The following is a 16,533-nucleotide window of genomic DNA, read 5'->3' as shown; positions in this document are numbered from 1 at the left end:
GACAGGAGGATGGAGTCAGGAGGTGGTTGGGCTCTGCTCCCAAGGAACAAGGGATGGGACAAGAGGAAACGGCCTCAGGCTGCACCAGGGGAGGTTTAGATTGGGCATTGGGAACAATTCCTTCCCCAAAGGGCAGTCAGGCTTTGGAACAGGCTGCCCAGGGCAGTGGTGGAGTCACCATCCCAGGAAGTGTTCACAAACCGTGCAGACAAGGCCCTCAGTGCCATGGGTTAATGGTGGCCGTGGCAGTGCTGGGGAACGGTTGAACTGGATGATGTTAAAGGTCTTTTCCAACCTGGTTGATTCTACTATTCTGTTTGGAGGGCTCCCTTGCACTCACTGCAAGTTTCAGCATTCACATAGCCAACAGAGGTCAGTGCAAACTAAATAACTGCCTGTCACTGTGGCTTTCCCTTACAGACTTACTGCCCTGGAGAGAAAAGGCAGGAACTGGGGCAAGTGCTGAGCATCGACTCTTCCTTGCTCCTTTCTTCTACTGGATGCTCTGTCTGTGGCCTAGAGAGACTATAGATAAGCTGTCTGCAGGCTCTGGTCAGTGCTGTGCTTCTCTGCATCCCTGCTGCTGTACCAGCTGCATTGCAAAGGGTTTCTCCCTGAAAAGAGTTTCACTGCCCTACAACAATGCAAGTCTAGAGCAGAGCTGTGATTTAACTGGCACCTCTGTGCAATCCAAACCACTTTCTTCCTGAAGCTCTTTTTTCTTTCCTTTCTGTTTTTCACCCTTTCCCTCACTGCAACGGGGACAAGAAAGGGAGTTGCTCAGCACCTATGGACGTACCTGCTGCCTGTATTGCACTCTTCAGTTCAGATACATCCAGAAATCCAGACTGATTTCTGTCTTCCCTGCTGAAGATATCCTAAAAAAATCCAGAAAATGGCATATTTCAAGCCCATATCAACATTCCCCAAATTTACTACTGCACCCAATTACACAGAATGCTTTCCCTCCTTAATAAATAGGCTGCAAGGAAGTTCAACAGGTGAGATGGGGTGACCATGACAAGGGAGACCCATTTCCAGAAGGCTCAGGCAGTATGTTACTGTGCAAGAAATCCCACAGTTTTGGGTGTGTGGAAGCCTTTTTGCCGACTCTCCCTGGTTAATGTGTGCAGGCAGCAATGGAAATACTCACACTTGAGGTGCTGTCAGGGGGAAAAGCACCATTGCTAGAAAGGGAACTGGCACCCCATGTCCTAGGTGGTCTAAGGCCATCTCAGGAGGCATGAAACAAAGCAGAGCCCACCCAACCCTGATCAACCCTAGAAAGCAAACTAGTGTCCTCACTGCTTCTAGACCGAATGCATATCCCAGAGCAGAGACATTTCTCCCAAACTTTCATCGGATCCTACACGTTTCCACTACAAACTGCAGCAATGAGGAAATGACATTTTTCAGATTACTCCGTTCAAGAACTCATTTCAGCTCGGAGAGCTTTTAAAAACATTGCCAGTGGTGGCACAAAGATTTCCATCAAACTCTGAGCCTAATTGGTCTTCCTACCTTTTCCCACTTTTCCCTCAGTGTTCCCTGCAATAGAAAAGCTTCGGCTGCTCGTTTGGAGCACTTTACACACACCACTGCCCCCTAAGCCTTTGAATGAGAACAAATCTGACCCCCTAAGCAAGCAGCATTTTTCCCCCCAGTGCTTTGATCTCACCAAGCATCTGCGCCCTGCTGATGAAAAGCCCAGGAGTGCAGTATGAGCAAAGAGAGCAGCCCCCATGTACCATGTACTTAGTGAGACTTCGCCAGAGGCTCCCGAACTCCTGCAGTGTGAGTCGGCCGTTCGAGTTGAGCTGTGCATTTAGTTAAGTATTGAGCAGTTAATGAGAGCTAGACCTGGCTGTCTTTGTTCCCAAGGATGCTGCCTTCACATAAAGACGGACATAAGGTGCAGTCTCTTCTATCTGTCACTTTATGTTGAGAAAGCCAAGAGCTTTTGTGCTCTCAGTCATGCTCAGACTTCAATTCACCTTCTTGGCACATTGTACACCTGCTCGTATCTGTGCTCACAAGCAACAAAAGGTTTCTGTTTATACAGCACCTTTAACCACAAGGGAACCTGCAGTGATCACTTCAGTTAACATTTAGCCACTGAGCACAGAGGTCCATGTGGATGAACACAACCCCGTGCTCCAGGCAATGTGTGCATATTGCCTTGCCTCTGTACACGAAGCAGCACAGTATTAGCTCCAGGTGGATCCTCCTGGAGGAACAGGGACTGAAGGAGCCAAGAGCACAAGGATCCGATTCCGACTGCTGTTGTCAGAAGGCACCAGCAGCCTTTGAGCCATGCATATACCACATGTGAGGAAACACTTCCTCACCATGAGCTCCAGGAGCCCAGGGTGTCAGTAGACATCCCCTGGGGATGCTTGAAAGACTATGCCAGTGGACCTGCTCCCCTCTACACACCATCTAGGAGTTCTGGGCAGATGTGCACCTCACCTAATGGAGCTGGGATGGTGAAAGCTCCCGGAAAGCAAAACTCATCACCAGTGAAATATAAGCAGGTAAGTGCCACTGCTATAAAACCAGAGTGAAAAAAGCTGATCCTATCTTTGTAGGTCAGGGTAGGTCACACTGTACATGGGCAATATGCTGCCCAGAGAATGAAAATCCATCTTGAATTAAAGCAGAGCAGTAGCTTTGTCAGTTCTTTGCATCTGCCATGCATTCATAGTGTCCACTTAACACAGGAGGGGCTCTGGAAAAGGGGGAAAAGTCTCTTTCACTGGCTAGATGCAGAAAGCTGTAAATAGAGAGGGACCTCTAGTCATTTTTATGCATTCTATGGCAGTTGGCAAAGGTCTGAATATGTCTCAAAGTTATTTCAAGAGATAATGAGCAAGCAAGGGGGAAGAATTCATGTTTTCATCAAGGAGCAATCTTGTTCTACAATGGCCAGCAGTGTATTTTCAGTTGCTGTGGTTTTGGCTGGGATAGAGTCAATTTTCTTGCTAGTAGCTGGTACAGTTCTGTTTTGGACTTAGTGTGAGAATATTGATAATACACTGATCTTTTAGCTGTTGCTAAGTAGTGCTTACCCTAAATCAAGGGCTCTTCAGTCTCATGCGCTGCCACTGAGGAGGGGCACAAGCAGCCATGAGAGAGCACAGCACAACCAGTACAGCTGACCTGAACTAGCCCAAGGGATATTCCATACCATAGCGCATCATGCTTAGTGTAGAGACAGGGGGTGTTGGCTAGGAGCCACTGGTATCTGTTCAGGGATGGGCTGACAACTGGTCAGCATGTGGTGAGCAATTATATTGTGAATCACTTGCATTTCCTGAATTTTATTCCTCCTTTTTTTTCCTATTATTATTATTACTATTATATTTCAGTTCATTTCAATGATTAAACTATTCTTATCTCAACCCACAGGTTTTACCTCCTTCCAGCTCTCCTCCCCATCCCACCTGGGGCAAGGTGGGGGCACATAGTGAGAGAGTGGCTGCATGGTGTTTAGTCACCAGCTGGGGTTAAACCATGACACCAGTGTTGTCTTATTAACGGTAACAAACACATGTGATCTATCTAAATAGGGAAAGATACATTGGAAAAGATGAATGGCCTGCCAAAAGATGATTTGGCGGTGACAGTGTTTCTTCTCCTAATACCAGCCTGGGTGGCAGTGATAGCAGCCTGCTTAAGCTGCCATCCCAAGCCACTGTGGTTGCAACCATGCTGGAAGTGCTGAGCTATGCCTGAGCTCTGTGCTGTCCCCCCACCTCAGGCTCTGCACCCAGTGGTGAAGCTTAGCTGAGCCCGGGGACCTGCAGACGGGAAAATGAGAGCAAAGATTTAGCTGGTAGCAGAAGGTTGACCCTCACCTTTAGAAGACACACCAAAGCCATGGCAAAGTCCTGCATAGACCCTGGGGCGGTTATTTATTGAGGACTGTGTCTAATATTTACTTGCAGGTTCTCACACTGGGATGCTCAGCTCAGCCATAACTCAAGGCAAGGATGGGCAGCACTGGGGAAGTTTATTGCTTCTGCAGAAAGGATACATCCATCAGAGCTAAAATGCCTCTGCATGAATCGAAGCTGAATCTTCCTCCCAGGCTGGTCATTTCATCTGTAAGGATTGACAAAACAGAGGAATTAGAGAGAGCAAGGAGAGTGGCAGAGGCATCAGCTCGCTATTTGAAGGGAAAGAGGACACCAATCTGAAGGCTCACGTAGCTAAAAAGCCCCAGATCTGGCTCAAACAGCAACCATGGCTTTGTGCCAGGCTGAGGTCCATGGAGGGAGCTGGACACGCCTCAGGTATCTCTACTGCTCCCTTCCCTAAGGACAAGTGCCCTCTTTGGGCTCACAGGAAGCAAACTGCACATTCTCTGCCCACCTTCCTGCCCTAATGGCAACCCCTCCCTCTTTAAATAAGGATAGGGAAAATGACAGTGACAAGAAAGGCCATTTATGCAGAATTAGCGACTCCTAAGAGCGCTTTGAACCTTGTGCGTGACTCAGTCAGTTTGAGCCCTGCAACTGTGCTTGTCTCATGCTATTTTCCAGGTGGACAGATTAGGAAGGCTGGGATATGCTGGAAGGCAGCTTGAGGCCCCTGCAGAGGAGCGATGCAGGCAGGGTCTGAACTGGGAGAAACTGGCTGACAGTGAGGAGAGTGGAAGGCACAGCTCCTGGGGCACTCACTGGTGCAGCCCAGCCAGGGAATGAGTTCCAGCTGCAATTGGTGGGGCACAGAGCAGGAAGGGACGCTCATGGAGACTGCAGGGACTTCCAGAAGGACAGCACGGGGTAGGATAGGTCTGCAAAGCAGAAGGAACCTTGGTGGAGGCAATTCTCATTCTTCAGGATCCAACAGTGCAGTAAGCCACACTGAGGACGTTTCAGGTGCATCAGGACACCACTAAATCCTCTATCTAATTTACACTAGACTAAGGATAGGGAAGCACCAAAGATATTAGCTGGGGTTTAAGAGCATCAGGATCACCTTGCAGGATCACTTCATTAAGGAGTTCTTGCAGCTGCGAGGCATCGATTTCTGAGCCCTAAAGTAGAATAAAATGCAAACAGAGGTCTGTGAGCATAGAGTCTTCCCCTGTGTCACTTTAGCCCAAAACTTCTTTACTCATGCACTGTGGGGACCAAGAAGGACCTCTGCTTATATCAGAGGAGCAGCAGCACCTTCTGAGGAGTATAACAGCTCTCCACACTGCTTGGCCACTCTTTGTCCTTCCTCACAAGAGTCTGCAGGGTAGTTACAGGCATTCCCATCACCACGGGGCAGTTTCAGCAGTGAGGGAAAGCGAACACTTGCTGATTTCATCAGCCCCTAGCTGGGGAGTTATCACAGAATCATAGAACAGTTTGGGTTGGAAGGGACCTTAAAGCTCGTCCAGTTCCAACCCCCTGCCATGGGAAGGGACACCTTCCACTAGAGCAGGTTGCTGATGGGCAGGCTCAGTGCACTGGGATGGGCAAGCAGACTGGGAGCTTCCCTCTGAGCTACCCATGGGGGAGCCTTTCTACCTCCCACCTGATACACGCCTGGGGCATTCAGCAAGGTGTTCGTTTTCACCTTCATGCATTGATTCTTGCATTAACTGCAAGAGGTCCTCTGAGCAAAGACTTTCAGCAGTAATTTTTTTTTTCCTCTTCACTAAGTCAAGGAGTTCTTTATAACTGTTTATTAAACCATTAAAAGCATCTCCTGTGAACACACAGAGTTTGGCTCTGAAACAGCAGGAATCAATTACTCAAACACTGTCTGATGTCTGCTTTCCAAATGCCGGGAAGGCAAATGGAAAACGATGCTGATGGGGGGGAAGGGGGGGATACCCAAGGCTTTCTAATTGCTTTCATTAAATAAACAAACCAAAGCCAAAGAAGTACACAGGCAAGCCCATCACCAGCACAACCACAAATCTCCACTGATAGATGGGGCTATCCAACCTATCCCAGCTGAATGTCTCATTTCTCTGGGGTTTTTGGCAGGCCAATCAATACTGTTTTCAAGGTATCTGCTTGAGGATGGAGCTATATTTCCCCCCAAAAACCACTTTTCTAAATGGATTTGTACCAACATCATAGATCAGCTATTCTTTTTCCAACTTCACATCCCTATTAATTTTTATTTTTCAGCAAGATGTTATAGGTAGGATACCTGCTTAGCATATCGTAGGAAGATAGCCTTATAGGAGCTGTCCTGGTTTTGTCTAGGTAGATCCTGGATTAAAGATAAAGTACACAGATGAATAGTTCAGTTCCAAACCATCTGGAGGCAGAAGTCTGCAGATCCAATCAGCATTTCAGAGAGGGCAGGGAATGCAAAGCACAGGCTGCAGTTTTAACACCCCAACAGTAAAGTGGACTGCGAATGAGGAACAGCTAGTGCAATGAAAGTTGCATAGTTTGGATGTTCTCACTCAGTACAACCAGGAAGGAGCAGCTCAGGGCCTGAGGAAGATAACAGAATACATCCAGGGTGGAATTCAGCAAGTCAAACATGGGAATAGATGTACAAAGCCTAATCCTTATTGATAGCCCCCAGTTGAAAGCACTAGCTTTTAGGCATGCAAAGATTCATGTGAACCAAGAAAAATAGAGCAGGAGTTGACATCTCTTTTCTCTTGTACCATCTCAACCCTAAGCAGGCTTGACTATCCCTTAGCAATTGCAATTCAATGATGAAGTGATTTTTTCCAGCCCTCTGGTGAGAATCCACCAGGCACTAAGGGGAACGATCCTTAACATTGTGAAGTTTCCCTCAAAAAACTAAGCCTAAGTCCCAATGCCTTCATCTCTGAGCAAGATAATTCACACCAGTGAAGCCCAAATACCTGAACAAGAGAAAAAAGTGCTGGTACCATAACTCATCAAAGTCAAAACACTGGCTAATGACAACAGCTGAGTAAACTGACAGCTTGTCAGTGAAAAGAGATAATAAGCCACCCATTTACACAACACATCTAATGGGGCTTAATTGCAGGCTGGAAAATGAATCACAAGGAAAGGTCTCTGTTTTCTGTTCTCCTCAAGCAGTTTTACACCTTTGGCTTCAAAGACCTGCACTGAGTTTGCACGGCTATAAATAACAGCCTCTCAGCAGCAGGGTTTGTAAGCAACTGATGAGGCAGCAGCATCTGGACTAGCTCTGGCAGTTTGCACAGTTCACTGTGACGAGGTCCAGATGGCAGCTGGGCTAGAGAGGCTGTAATGGGGGTTGAACTAGAGGTGTAACCACGTTTTAAGTGTAATTTCCCTTATATCCTTGAAGATATCCTGACGAAAATTAGAAATCTTCTTTGAGCCTCACCCCTATGGAGTCCTGCGCTTTATACGGTGCAAGCACTTAAATGAAGCTATTCATTTAGGCATATATGACCCTCTTGTGGTCTTATCTATGAGCTACCCCCTATGGGGAAGTCATGTATGACCCCGCTGCCAGGTGTGAAGTCTTTTTAAAAGAGGTCAGACTCAAGCTGTGACTTTCTCATCAGTTTCCCCCTCTCTCTTCCTTAGATATGTACTCATTTACAGCCATTGCAAGAGTTTACTATCTCTGAAGTGCTCTCCCCCTGCTATATTTGGTTGGTCAAAGTATTTAATGTGGCAAATGGAAAGGACAGATGGACAGGCTGACAGGGGGACTGTACAAGATTTGTTTCCTTAAGAAAAATCAAGCTCTGAAGGAGACATATGTGAAGAAGAGGGGCTTCCTTGTCACTCCTGTCTCTCCAGAGACCTCATGCTGGTCACCTGGTTGTAGAGTGCCAGACTTGAACTAACTCTTGGACAGGTACTGGGTGGTGAAAGGAGAAAAGAGCAGAGTGGTATCTGGTATATGGAGAAGGAAGAAGAGGAGTCAATAGAGGTGGCTACCAAATGATCAGCTCTCTGGGAACCATTCACCACCACCAGTATCCTCATCAGTTTCGATAGACTCTTACCATTGGCGGCACTGGGCTGGGTGGAGAGTCTGAGTTCCTGAAAAAGAGTTACAAGAGTCAAACTGGGAGAGAATGGGCCTTTTCAGAGCATCTCTTTGCAGATATGGCAGAAGTGGCCCTACAAGGTGCTCAGCACTCACACCACCAGGCTGGTCCCAGTTCAGTCAAGCCTGTTGCACCAGTCCTGGGTCTCTCTGTGCAAGCAGACATGAGTCTCTAGCTGCTGGGGAGCATGGCACCAGCAGCAGAGAATGGGTAACTTGTCTCACTTTGAGCATGCCAGGACTAATCTCACCACACAGAAGACAGGGATGCCCCACCTTGAGTCACATAAAACATTCACCCGTTTTCTCTTTGCCTAGTTTAAGAATCAGGAATAAAAATAGCATCTGGGCTATTAAAAGACAACATCTTTTTAAAAGGCAGCATCTTTTAAATGCCTGGAGGCTGCCTGAAATTCAGCTGAGGTCACCATTCCTTCCGAGACTTAGTAGCAATACTCAGAACTTGAGTTTTGCATTTGGCAGAGAAATTAGGCAAGAAGCTTGCTATTTCAATAACATCTGTGCTATCATATAGAAGAGCTGCAGACCCACAGAAATGGGGTCCTGATGCTTGGCCTAGCTCAGGAAGGTCTCTGAGGGTCAGAGGCTTTCCCAGAAAGAGAGCCTGAGACTGAGACATCTTGTGCATTACTCGTCATGCTGAAGGCAGTCCAGCCCAGAGCACAGGCGTCTTCTGTTTGTTTTCCATAACCAAGGAGTTGCCTTAGTTGGTTCTGGGCCAGGGGACAAAGCCTAGAGAGCAATCTCATTATTATGATATGGTAAGAGCTGCAATCACCTCTATTATAAAGCTTGCTAAAGGAAAGCCACTGTACATCTGATTCTTGAAGGTCATTTGGTAAGGCTGAACACCAGGGCTTGCTCTTCACACAAAGCACACCCTCCTATTTACGTGAAAACATGATAACAACTGCCTTTACATGAATTAAGTCACCATTTTCCCCACTAAACTTATCTTCAAGGCCCTTTTCATACCCACATGGAGCCCTGCCAGCCTGGCTATGAGATGGCTGGGTGAAAGGATCAGGGCCTTTCACTGCTGTTTGTTTCTCTAGATCCCACTTTGAGCAGTATGGGACCTGATCCATCAGGCAGCACAACATAAGAAACTACATAACAGTTGTTAAGAAAAACAAGCTCACATTCCTCCTTTCAGTAAGGAGAGATTTCCCCACAGCTGGAGGGGGATATCTCACAATCATAGCTTGCTTGTGTGGCTCTTTGTGCTAAAGCTGACACCCTTGGTGGCTGCCGATGAGCTATTGCCCTGTTCTGCAGTGACCACCCCTGAGCATCCGACTGTATGTCTGATCCCCCTCAACATGGTGCTTATCACTCAACTGAGTCTTCCCAACACACTTCTAAAGTACATTAAAAGTAAATTGCCACATTAGTTATCTTGACATTAAATTGTTAAATCCTGGCAGACTGTAAGTCTGGGGTCTTTAAGGAGTTCTTATTGTCTTACTCATTGTAGTCTTGATTCTTTGTGAAGATTCTTAAAAGGAATCCAAATTCTCGGTCCTCTGCTGCAGCAGGAACAACAGCGTATGTCCCTGGACTCAGGATAAAGTAGGTGGTCACGTCTCGAGTCAAGGCAAAAGTCTGTTTCAGAACTTTGGAGTTCTCCTGAAAGAAAAATGTAACTGGCCATCTCCCCTCTGTGTCAGCAACCAAAGTAAATCAGCAGCTTGCACCCACAGCAGCCTTACGTCCCCCCACAGCTCTCTAAATACACATCCATCTAACATGCCTTAATCTCCCCAGTGGTATGAAAAGCCCATCCAGGTGACACACTTTGTTCAAGGACACATCAAAAATGCAAAAGGGTGGAAGAACTGAAAGAAACAAAAGGCAAAATGAATGTAAGTGGATTTGAAGAGAACTTGGATTGACATTGAACAGGTTGGAGCTCATGAAGGACTCAAGAATGAATACTCTTACTAAAACTTCCCTGAGTTCTAGTGTGACTCAGAAAGCTCACAAAGCATCTCACCCAGATGACAATGCTTCAAGTATCACAACCCAAACCTTCCAGCAAGTGTCACACAAAACCAGAATATTCTGATCTTCTGTTATTCCAGTATTTTTGCTGAGATGAAACAAATATAATGCAGCAGCTATTACTATGATGACACGTTAAGATAGCATAATAAAAAACCCTTCCTAAACATATTCCCCAAAATACATCAGCGTGTATAAATTCCATTTAGAATGGTTATACAGCGTGGCAGAGTTATTTATGAGCCATGCCTTTGGGAGACAATAACATAAAACTGTTATTTTGGAAGAAAAAAACCACATAAAAAGATGACTACTGTTAGAGACGCTGGGAGGCATGCAGACAGCCAAGTATTATGGGTCGGACCTGGAACAGATAGGAACGGGCACTGCTGCAAAGAAATAAATGGTGTAATCCATTTCTTACTTTTGGGTCTCATTGCACAATCCTTCTGGTAAAAAGCAGCAGCAGATTAATATCTCAACGGAGTCAAAACTGGTGTGAGATAAGAATCAGGCTCTATACATTGCTCAGATCTATCACACAACATTAATCTTCCCTCACAGCCATGTATTAGCGTCCCGCATCCATATTTAATCAAAGGCTTCCCAGAGCTATCAGATATGCCCATTCTGGTTTGCATCCTTGCCCACACTGCATTCCCCTCTCATGGTGCCCAGAGATAACACTCTTTTTACTTCACAGCAACAATCTCTAAAGGTACTGAGCAATGAATAATGCTGCTAATGAATAATGGCAGTGAAAGCGGTTCAGGGAGGAAGAGTGAAGCCACATGAACCTTAGCAATTGCACTCTCCATATGCAAAGAAAACCCCTTGTAAACTTTTATGCAGTGATGACCCCTCTGACTGCTCTCGGGCACTAAGGCTAGGTATTGGGAAACAGGCTGAGAGAACAGCACTGTAAACCTACCCTGGTTTTAGCTCCTGGATTTGGCTTTTGCTTCCACCAGGGCAGGATGCTAGGCTGGCTGTGAGGAGCTGGCACACTGTTAAAATACTTAGGCATGATATATGGGGGAATAGTTTCTGTATAATCTGCTGTGTGGATTTGTAATAATACGGTACCATTACATTACTAAAAGCTATGGCATGACAGAGCAGCGCGTCTGTCCACTTTCCCTCACTGACCAGGTGTTCCACAGTAATCCTGGTGTCTCTAGCAATGGTCTGTTCTGGCCATGCCCTCCAGGTCCTGTGTAGGAGACCACCTAGGGTTAGAAGCCCAGACTGAGCCTGAGGTGAGCTATGGACACAGAGGTCATGTCAACCAGACCTGACATCAAATTCCATGTCTTCGGGAACATACCAAGAGAGAAAAACTAAATGACCACACCTGAGCATCAACTGGAGGGGAAGAAAGGCATTTTAAATATGAAGAAAGAATAGACAAACTCTGCCCAAAGTCTACTTCCTGATTAAACAAACCCTTTACAAGGGACCCAAGACCTCTCAGTGAGGGTCATTTCTGTTCAAATGGGTAACTAGTCAAGGTGGACACACATCATGCAAGAGCATGCAGGGACCTCATTTACTTGCAACTGCTGGGGCAGAGCTAAGGATGACGCTGGAAGAAAAGTGTTCCCCATTTACCAGGAGCAGGAGCTCTTTCCAAGTGGCACCGTGAGCTCCGTGGAGCCCTGCAGGCCTGATATCTGCTCCAGGCATTGGATCTCCCTGCACAGTATGGATAGTCAGTTCCACTTGCTGGAGGACTGCTCTTTTTGTAACAATTTGTGTTTCTCAGACACTGTTTTCGATGAGCTACAAAGCCGTGCTCTTCCTTTATGCTGTGAGACTTATGGCATCTATTATTCAAAGTCTGCGACTAGGGAAAACCTCTCCAGTGATCAGAAGAATATGAAGTCAGGGTCATAGCAATCTCTGCTTCCTTTTATTCTTTAGGCTAAGAACAACTCCCTCCCACACTCCTCAGCCAACAACAAAAATGCTTTGGAAAAGGCTGTCATCAATCTGCACTAGCAGTTGCATTTTCAGTATGGCTGGTGATGCTCTGACAACTGCCCTTGGAATGACACCTCCCTGGATAGTCAGGAAAAAGCCTCAAGGATATTGTAGTGAAGGTCCCAGGTATCCACGTGGATTACCTCCACACTGGTCTTGAGCAAAGCCTATTTTGTAGATGGGTTTTGCATGGTTTTTCTGTCATAAGAAAGGAGGAGTTGAGTAAAACAGGCCCATTTTGGGGAACAAGAAGACATTTGCTTCCCTATTAGACCTGGAGTATTGATCACATTCTGTGGTCAGTGCTGGCTGCCATGCTTTGTGCTGGGACAGCAATGCATGTCAGCAGTACTGCTGGGCTCAGAGAACATTGCCCTGGCATGTCTTGTACCTACTGACTAGTACCCTAGTGCCTAGGGAACCTAGGGACTCCCTGATTTCCCCAGAGCTATTCTGGGATGCTACAGAACTAAATGTTCAACCTTTCGTCTCTTAACACACAAATAAAGAAAACTAAGCCTTCCTTACTCTACTTTTCCTGTGATGTTCTATGATAGAAGGCATCCAGAAATGTATTGCAAATAATGTCTGCTCTCTTTTTGAGGCTTGAAAGGCAATTCAGTCTTTCATTTCCCTGTACAGGTATAATAAACCACACAGAAAACAAGGGCATGTAGGGACAGGACAAGGAGGAATGGCTTTAAACTGACAGAAGGGAGATTTAGATAGACATTAGGAAGAAATTCTTCCCTGTGAGAGCACTGAGGTGTTGGCATAGATTGCCCAGAGAAGCTGTGGCTGCCCCATCCCTGGCAGTGTTCAAGGCCAGGTTGGACACAGGGGCTTGGAGCAACCTGCTCTAGTGGAAGGTGTCCCTGCCTGTGGCAGGGGTTGGAACTGGATGAGCTTTAAGGTCCCTTCCAACCCAAACCATTCTGTGTGATTCTATGATACCTGATTGTGCTTACCATGGTGATAAAAAAGCCAATTTTCAGGTTTTTTGCATCCTGCGCATTCTCAGTATGTTTTTGCATGAGTGAAATTACCACGTTGTAAGTTTTTGGTTCATAATCCATCACTTTGAAAAAATACTGAGGGTTCGTTGAAAGTGCACCTGCTGGGAAAGTGTTAATAGATTAATAGCAGGCACATAAGATGTCCCATTAGTAGCCTATTGTATAAGATCTTGCTATGAACCCAGAGGAACAGGTTGTTACTGCTCCAAGATCCTTTGAGAGAACTGTAATCTCTCCATTACCAGGAGCTGAGGCATCTGGAGTTGAATTAATTGCACATTAATCATTCTAGAAATCTCTGGCAAAGCCATAAAAGTCACGCAGATTTCTCACCCCATTACATCTGCTTCACCTGCATGGCACACTTTCCCTGAGGCACAAACACAGTGATTCTTAATCGGCTGCCTAACCCAGTGGCTGAACTGAAAAGGGCTGTGGCTTGAAGAGCATTATCAGTAAAAGAAAAAGACAAAATGGTCCAAAGGTACCCTTCCCTTCCTTCCTGTTAGTGTTGAGCACAGAGAGAATAGGCTTTTTTTGGACAGGGAGCATTCCTGATAAGAAAGCAGGAAAATGTCCAAAATGAGGGAAAAAAGAAGCGAGATGGCAGCATCTGCTTAAACCAGTCTAGGCTTTAAGCCATGTAGCTGTGTTGCATGGCCTTGGAAGCTGAAATTTAGCCCACTTGTTTGGACAGGAACTTTAGTATACAGCTGGTGGAAAACACAGCTCCAAGGAAAATAGTTCTGCCTGCATGCTCTCTCAACTTCAGCCCCTGCACCTCCTTGCTGAGTCCCAGTGCCTATGGTGTGCAGCAGCACAGACATTGTTTTGTTATCACCCCTTGAGACATAGTGATCAAGGATACAAGGAGGAGGCTGAAACCTATAAGCCAAATCAGAACTTGCATTGCCAGAAGAGTCCTTGGCCAGGCAGTAGAATCAGAAGTCTTATCTGCTCAAAGGCTTTCTACCCTTGAAAACAGAGCTTTGTATCACAATTCTTTCATATCTATTTAATTTCAGAGTATTTCTTGCTCTGCAAAAGCAGCTTTGCCAGACCAAACTTTCAGGTGACATCCCCAGTAACAGCTATTGCAACCGGCTGAAAGACGACAAGCACATTTTGATGTAAAGAGTTCAGGGCTTCTAAATCACAATTCTCCTGTTTTAACTCAGCAGCCGGTGCCACTGCTTTGTTTCTGCCTCTTTAGCTGATAGGTGCTGTAATGGGAAAGGGCAGGCATTAGCAACTGGCAATCAATATTGCTGCAATTCAGTGCTTGAAGTGCATGTTTTAGTGTAAGCACCAGTGGAGAGGAGGAGAGCACTGGGTAACTGCAATGAGTGTTCATTACCTGAGGAATAGTTACTCCTGCCAGTGGCAAGGGCTGGTCTCCACAGGTTGATGTGCCTCTCCACAGACCACGCTGTGCAGTGCTGATATCCAAAGTCCAGAAACGTTGGAGTGCTGTTACATATATACAGCCAGGAAAACTGCTCCTGGAAGCTTTCACAGGACATCCTGCAGAGAAGGACTGAAATTTCACCTTTCAGTTTGAGACATCGGTCAGGCATTCATGTTTACCCTCTACATCTTTAGGAGAGGATTACAGAGCGCTACAGGCTATAGCTGAGCTCACTGATACTTCACAAGTCAGCTCTCAATGCCTTTAACTGCACCTGAAGCCCCAGGGAAATTACAGGGCATGTTCAGTAGTACCTACATGGAGCCCTGCTATCTCCAGCACATCCCTGCCACTGCACTTTGCTTTGTCCCTCCGGTGTCCTGCCCTGCGCTCATGCTTTGCTCAAGCATCCAGTGTCTATCTCAGACCAGCCAACTGTTCCCCTGCTTTCCTCAGAGCCTCACAGAGCAAGTGTGCACTTTCTGAATAATAACAGCTCTTCTAAAGGATGATAACTGGATCTGAGAGTATTTGAGGCAGTGAAAAACCACAAGCAGCCAAGTGCACACACCCTAAGGTTCATAGAATCACAGAGGGGTTTGGGTTAGAAGGGACTTTAAAGCTCATCCACTTCCAACCCCCTGCCACAGGCAGGGACACCTTCCACTAGAGCAGGTTGCTCCAAGCCCCTGTGTCCAACCTGGCCTTGAACACTGCCAGGGATGGGGCAGCTACAGCTTCTCTGGGCACCCTGTGCCAGTGCCTCAGCACCCTCACAGGGAAGAATTTCTTCCTAATGTCTCATCTGAATCTCCCCTCTGTCAGTTTAAAGCCATTCCCCCTTGTTCTGTCACTACAGGCCCTTATAAAAGGCCCCTCTCCAGGTTTCTTGTAGCCCCTTTAGGTATTGGAAGAGTGTTATAAGGTCTTCCCTGAGTCCTCTTCTGCAGGCTCAACACCCTTAGCTCTCTCAGACTGCCTTCAGAGGAGAGATGCTCCAATCCTCTGATCATCTTTGTGGTCTCCTGTGGACTCAACTCGAGCAGTTCCATGTCCCTCTTGTGCTGTTGCCCCCAGAGCTGAGTACAGCTCAAGCTTGGTGTTTTATGGGGAAGGACAATGTGACAAAATGACCAAGTCTCAGCAAGCTGCATTTTTACTTCTCTCACTTTTCCTATTTTTTTATCTTTCCCACCAGCTTGGTGCTTAATCCTGGCCAGCTCCATTTCTCCAGGTCTTGTTTCCTCTGAAACCATAAGGTCAGGATAACTGCCTAAATGTCTCTTCTTTCATAGTGAATGCAAACAGAAAACCTGGTAGAGAGAAGGAGCAATAAGGACATACCAAAACTCTCCATCATCCTTGTTTCTGAGGAGGGCTTCTCTGTCTTTTGACTCCACATGGTCCCACTGAGGAGAGCTGTGAACAGGAAAAAAATCAACAAGCAGATGTGAGGCACAACTCTCCATCTCTCTGGCCAGCCCGTTCCTCTAACCAGCCCCTCAAGTCACGAGGGATGAGGAGGGGTGAGCAAACTGCGCATCACAAATGGGACTGCACTTGATACCTTCATACCCAAAGCCAGCAAACAGCTCTGCACCTCTGCGGTGCTTGAGTTGCCTGCCCTAGGATGAGGAACCCTGACTCTGCCTTCCAAGCCCCAGTCACCTATCCATATGCTGGAAGTAGGTATCAAGGCAAAGTGCTGTGAAGTGCTGATATTACATTGACGCGTAGAAGGCACATTAGCCAGTCAAATGAGTTGTTTCCAAGCAGCATGTTTATAATTAAGAGATAATTGTACTTTCTGCTGAGTTTAAGATAAATAAAAAAAGCACGAATCAATAATTTATTGATTTATGCAGTTTACCTGTGAACGTGCTTTGCTGACATTTCAATTACTGTTAGGATTACAGCTCACCCTTCCAAAGAATGGGAGGATTCTGTCTGAGCATAGCTATTATCCCAGCCCTAAACATGTCTGCACCACCCGCACCCCATCCAGACACAACACGCTAGCCTGACTCTTCTCAGCAGAGAAAACTGATCCTAGCAACAGGGAGAAGCAGGATGCTATTAAATCACATGAGAGTGACACATGAACATCTCTCTAGT

General features: G+C 46.3%; 1 protein-coding gene across 7 annotated transcripts in view; it reads right to left on the bottom strand.

The window, feature by feature from the left end:
- The window catches only part of LOC133210814 (calpain-13-like), a 68,957-nt gene that overhangs the window by 10,010 nt on the left and 42,414 nt on the right, over window positions 1-16,533 (bottom strand). For 4 of the 7 annotated variants that reach the window (XM_061350533.1, XM_061350531.1, XM_061350536.1 and 1 more), the window contains exons 9-18: window positions 15,763-15,837; window positions 14,368-14,534; window positions 12,963-13,111; window positions 9,476-9,636; window positions 7,943-7,979; window positions 6,157-6,219; window positions 4,984-5,041; window positions 4,037-4,104; window positions 1,749-1,817; window positions 800-878 (exon numbers count right to left, since the gene is read on the bottom strand). In XM_061350533.1, coding sequence (XP_061206517.1) covers window positions 800-878; window positions 1,749-1,817; window positions 4,037-4,104; window positions 4,984-5,041; window positions 6,157-6,219; window positions 7,943-7,979; window positions 9,476-9,636; window positions 12,963-13,111; window positions 14,368-14,534; window positions 15,763-15,837 — 926 coding nt within the window. The remainder of the gene's footprint in view (window positions 1-799; window positions 879-1,748; window positions 1,818-4,036; window positions 4,105-4,983; window positions 5,042-6,156; window positions 6,220-7,942; window positions 7,980-9,475; window positions 9,637-12,962; window positions 13,112-14,367; window positions 14,535-15,762; window positions 15,838-16,533) is intronic. The other 3 variants (XM_061350534.1, XM_061350532.1, XM_061350537.1) reach the window with 2 other exon arrangements.

This window comes from Neopsephotus bourkii, unplaced genomic scaffold (assembly GCF_033783945.1).
Source record: "Neopsephotus bourkii isolate Nb327-2 ecotype Australia unplaced genomic scaffold, CSIRO-AGI_Nbou_v1 NB_518, whole genome shotgun sequence".
In the NCBI taxonomy this organism is placed as follows: domain Eukaryota; kingdom Metazoa; phylum Chordata; class Aves; order Psittaciformes; family Psittacidae; genus Neopsephotus; species Neopsephotus bourkii.
Note: the sequence above shows the minus strand (reverse complement) of the source record. Positions and strands in the feature narration are given on the sequence as shown.